The sequence below is a fragment of the Trachymyrmex septentrionalis genome, unplaced genomic scaffold, assembly GCF_001594115.1.
Source record: "Trachymyrmex septentrionalis isolate Tsep2-gDNA-1 unplaced genomic scaffold, Tsep1.0 scaffold7, whole genome shotgun sequence".
NCBI lineage: Eukaryota > Metazoa > Arthropoda > Insecta > Hymenoptera > Formicidae > Trachymyrmex > Trachymyrmex septentrionalis.
In genome coordinates this window covers 3,849,891-3,855,002 of record NW_017305884.1, presented here as the reverse complement: position 1 = coordinate 3,855,002, position 5,112 = coordinate 3,849,891, and the positions used below count along the sequence as shown (strand labels likewise).

At 33.5% G+C, this 5,112-nt stretch overlaps 2 protein-coding genes and 1 long non-coding RNA gene across 4 annotated transcripts in view; 1 reads left to right on the top strand and 2 right to left on the bottom strand.

Annotated features, from left to right (window-relative positions):
- The window catches only part of LOC108753508 (acyl-CoA-binding domain-containing protein 5-B), a 5,864-nt gene extending 3,380 nt beyond the window's left edge, over positions 1–2,484 (bottom strand). The window contains exons 1-2 of one of the 2 annotated variants that reach the window (XM_018495112.1): positions 2,412–2,484; positions 1,776–2,334 (exon numbers count right to left, since the gene is read on the bottom strand). In XM_018495112.1, the coding sequence (XP_018350614.1) occupies positions 1,776–1,836 (61 nt within the window). In that variant the 5' untranslated portion in view covers positions 1,837–2,334; positions 2,412–2,484. Of the gene's footprint in view, positions 1–1,775; positions 2,335–2,411 lie in introns of those variants that run through there. The other variant, XM_018495113.1, reaches the window with a different exon arrangement.
- A 73-nt stretch (positions 2,485–2,557) lies between these two features.
- LOC108753510 lies at positions 2,558–4,343 on the bottom strand. Its single transcript, XR_001939632.1, has 3 exons — positions 4,089–4,343; positions 3,846–4,006; positions 2,558–2,632 (listed from the first exon to the last, which is right to left on the bottom strand). It is a non-coding gene; the product is annotated as an uncharacterized LOC108753510 (long non-coding RNA).
- Positions 4,344–4,566: 223 nt separating this feature from the next.
- LOC108753506 overlaps positions 4,567–5,112 on the top strand; it is a 3,220-nt gene continuing 2,674 nt past the window's right edge. Inside the window, exons 1-2 of the mRNA XM_018495109.1 lie at positions 4,567–4,723; positions 4,807–5,053. Coding sequence (XP_018350611.1) covers positions 4,567–4,723; positions 4,807–5,053 — 404 coding nt within the window. The remainder of the gene's footprint in view (positions 4,724–4,806; positions 5,054–5,112) is intronic.

The window sequence follows — 5,112 nt, the reverse complement described above, 5'->3', positions numbered from 1 at the left end:
ATATATATATATATATATACATATAAATTTACTTCAAAATACATAAGTTTTATTCGATAGTAATAAATATTAGACATAGTGAAAATATTCTAATTGTCTTTCTAATGAAATTCATTATCTTTGAAATTAATGTTAATAGGAAATAACTGTCATAGCAATTATTGTGAAAGCTTATTATCTTAGTTAGTAATGTCTCATTAAGGTATCTTCATTAAAATTCGAATGCATATATTTATATAAAGTTCGTATTTTTTGTATTATGCATGATGTACTTTATACTTCACCGTTGCACTGCAATTATGCCTATATTTTTTGTCAATAAGCAAGTTCATAGTACAAGAATGCAGAGATTGATTATCAAGAGATTATGTACAATAACAAGTTTTAACTTTGTATTTTATATATTGCCAGTGACCTGGAAATAAATAATTAGCGTTAAATAATAAGCTCTTATTAACAAAATTTCATAACTGCTGGTGCAATACAAATTATTTTTTTTATGATCAGTGAAGAGGAACATTCTAGTTTTAACCACTAAGCGTATCTTACACTGTTAGAAAGTAAAGTGGGGATTGTGGGGAGTAATACAGTCACTTAGCTATATGAAGTGACTGGAAAGTATACTTGAACATACAATATCCAACATCAAGGCTAAATAGTAAAAAAAATACATTATGTATATTATGTATATGCACATTATATACAGATGTGATATAAAATCAGTATTAATACAATAATGAAAATAACAAGTATCTTGATTTAAAAAAACAAGCTCTTAATAAGAAAACTTTTATGGAAAAATAGCTACACACACATATTCCTATAAACAAGATTTTTATTCATCGCTTATTTAATTCGCAAACTGTCGTTTTTTTCAAAAGAATTGAATAATAATAGGCAATGAAGAATGCAAATCAGTAAGCTTGTTTCTTTTTTTGGCATAATTATCAAGTGTGAAGATCATTTGCGTTATAACGCAGAGACTATCAAAATGTATCCAATAGAACAGACAATACGACAAACATGGAAGCTTCTTCCGTACAGTGCGCGAGCATTCGGGAAATGGAATTTTTTGTCCTAATATCACTCTCGACACCGCGAATAAGAAATTGACTTGAGAACATTCACTTTCCTTGGACATCATTATAGATCTTGCCAATTTCTCCGCATGATAGCGCGTAACGACACATGTAAAATCTTCGTGTTTTTTTTTTCATATAATAAAATCACCTGCGATAATGAAAAAGACTAGAAGTTTAAAGACCCATGTGTGATTTTTACTGTCTCGAATGTTTTCACGTTAAAGAAATTTATATAAAATATCCAGGAAATATAAAATATATATATATATATATATACATAATAATCTTGCAGTTGATTTTTTCGACGCTTCTAAATATACGCAGAAAAAACTGATTACGTATTATCGGCTTCTCATAACCGTGAACAAATAAATGAGCCGTTCTCGCATGAGGAAGATAAATATCAACGGCGACGTGGACTTTAGCCAGCACGCAGTAAAGTTGTATGAAGGAAGAGAGGCGAGAAAGGGAAAGAAATCAACAAGCGTGGAAAGCAAAAAGCAATTACATTGTGATATCTGCCGCGTTCTCAGGCGAACGCAACAGCGGATGCAAGTGTGTAAGAAGTAAAATGTTTCAGAGTGTATGCACGCGAAGGAAAAATTCACTTTCGAGATACGCATCCGCGCTTTCGTGACGCTCCAAGATTCGCCGTGCCAATGTAACGATAACGTGGATATAAGATTATCGTACCGTTTTTCGGCAGACTCCTAATCACGTTCACGGCGGCGTTGAACTTCTCCTCCGTCGTCATATTTCCTGGACGGACAAGCAGCGATGTCCTTTTATCTTATCTTTCTTTCCCTCTTATATTCTATCCCTTTTTTGGGATCCAACGTGGCTCCCTCGGCTACGTTGGTTGTGATATGATACCTTCTGGCAATAAAAAGGAACGGGAGGAAAAACACTTCGAGACCGATTGACGCAGCACGAGCGTAGTGTACCTGGCCGACGACTGGCGACTACTAACTGTCACTGCGAGATTCGTCCTCCGTCGAGAAACAGCGGATTGGCCTGACCACAATGCAAACCACGAGCGACTGCTAAACCGACTGTCGTTGTTGATGTCTGTCGGGATGTTGATCATCCGAGCGGGTCACGCAATGGCCGCGATGACGATGACTGGCTGTACTGATGATGACTGACAGATTGTTGCTGTGGATTACCGTACCGTTTGACGATTGGCGGTTGTCCGGGGTAACATTCGCGGGCATGCGCGAGCCCGAGTCGTCCAGGAAACAATCTCTAGCAGCTATAAATTATTAATGCAAAATTTCAACAATCCTCTCGATTAATTTCTTGATATTGATCTCTAATTCTGTGCCTTACCTTATCACAAGTAGATACAAATTTTCCTTTTATGTTTTTACGAATAATCACAGTAATCTGCTGTTTAACCTTTAGAAAGCAGAGGAAGGAGCCTTTTTAAAATTCTACAGCTTTCCTTGCTTTATTATAATTCATCAGGCATGTTTTTCTTGTTTTAAAGTATAATATTTCAGCACTAATAGGGTAGCTTTCTGTCTTCAAGATTAATTGATGGAAGACATCTATAAATAAAATTACATAATTATATTAATTGTTACAGCTTTCTCATTTAGCTGGTCTCTGTTTTAACTTATTGTAACTAAATACTGTATAGATTATTATACAAATTAATTTTTCCACAATTCTTTCAATTGTTTAGAAATAATCTTTAACAAATAAAATTAAATAATTATTAAATGTCGCTGTTATCTCAGAATAGACATTAGCATCTTCTCATTTAGCTAATATTTTGTTATAAATTACTGTAAACTAACATTGTCTAAACTAGAAATAATCCTTAAGAAATAAAATTAAATAATTATTAATGACAGCTTTATCGGCACGGACATTAATATCTTTTTATTTATTTGGCTTTCTGTTTTAGCTTATTGTAGGCAAGCATTGTGTAAACTAGAAATAATTCTCAACAAAAATATATAAAAATATATAATTATATTAATTGTTACAGTTTTGTCAGAATAAATAGTAAAATATCTTTTCATTTAACTGTAGTATTCTATTTTAGCTTACCATAAACAAATATTAATTAGAAATAATTTTTAACAAATAAAACTAAATAATTAAATTATTAATTATCACACTTTCTCAGAGTACACATTAATATATTTTCATTTAACTGATATTCTTTTTTTGCTTATCGCAGAAATTGGATAAATTAAAGCTAATCTGTAATAAATGCAATTTAAATAATCATTAATTGTTACAATTTTCTTAGAGTAGACATTAACATCCTCTGTTTATTTAGTTGGCATTTCGTTTTAGTTTATCACAATAAATATTGTATATAAATTAGCAATAATCTTTAAAAATAAAATTAAATAATTAATTGTCACATCAGTTTTTTCAGCGTAGACATTAACAAATTCTCATTTAGCTAGTATATTCTATTTTAGCAAACAAACATTATGTTTAAAATTAGACATAACCCTTAACAAATAAAATTATTAATTGTAACATATTTATTGGAATGCCATTACATTAACTTCTTCTCATTTATCTAGTATTTTACCTTAACTTATTGTTACCTGAACTAAAAATAGTCCTTAACAAATAAAATTACACAATTATTATTATATTTATAATTATTATAATAGACTGGCAGATTTCTAATGTTTAATTCATTTCATATCTTAATTTGTTATCGCATAGATATCGTGTAGATATTGCATACTATAATTAGGAATATAAAATTGCACAATTATCGCTTCTATGCACCTGTCGAACTGTCGGAACCACAATAATAAGCTACGCTGGTCGAAGAAAGAGGCAACGATTCCGTAATTCCGTCTCGAGTCTTCAAGAGTTCAACTGTCGCACGCGAATTCACTCGAGCGAGCGTAATTGCGAAGCGTAACGAGCTTCGATCGATTCGCAATCTACGGATGAAGAAATCTAACATAAATACTCTGTACGGTGCAATTTATAATATTGGTACGTTTGGAGAAGTTAAATGCTAACCAAATTTGTCAACTTCTCGCTGTTCCTCTTCCTTCATTGTCCAGGAATTAATCAGTATCTAAACAGTTCCGGATCGCGTGACGTATCATATTTATCTGTAACAGATGAAATTGGAGAAATTTAAACACGACGTCGCTGGCGGCAATTGCCAGGCGGCGCATCGATAATTCGCGAAAGACGCATTTGTTCCGTCTACACTTTCTACACTTTATCGTCGCGATGCTTACCGCAAATATGATATTAAATAGAAAGAAAGGAAAGGCAAAAGGTAAAAAATATTCAGCCGCAAAGAGAGCGGAAATAATTTTCCCTTTAAATTTTACTGTCTTTTTTTCTTTACAACGTCTAACCGTTACACAGAAGGTGCGTTCTTTTTAGCTAAACCATTGATGAGATATATAATTTTGTCGGTGGCTAAATTTGCATTTTCCTTTTTTTCTTTTCATACCAGAGAAAAAAGAGAAAAAACAAACGATGCATGAAAAGAAAAAAACGAACAGACCACTGCACTCATCGCAAGTGCAGAAAGCGCAAATGGTGCAACACCAAGAAACGGACCCGTATGGTTTGCCGATCGCATTGTATACAACTTCAAAATCGAGAGAAACAAGTGGTCGAATCGGATTATCTTGCACGTCTGTATTTCTCAATAAAGTTGTTAAATCACGTTACTTTTCAGTCACTGGAAATATATTGGCATGTCTTTTGTGTCAAACAGGCTTAGTTGTTAAGTCGAGAATGACTTCGTTCGGTCGTGGTCGTGGATGGTCCAATCATCAGAATCAGAACCAGGACAAGGACCAGGGGCTACGTAGACCAGGAGGAAGCACATCCAGCAACAACAAGGTCCTGAAGGACATAATAGATAAGATAGTTTCGTATGATGAGTGTGAGAGCGTCTCACCGAAGCTGATCCAGGATATCGTGGACCTGTTGACCATTGCAATCAACGAGGACAGTCTGAGGTATTACGAGTTTTCCTTTAGGAAACAGAAGATGCTTTTCATTTGGTGACACAAGTTTT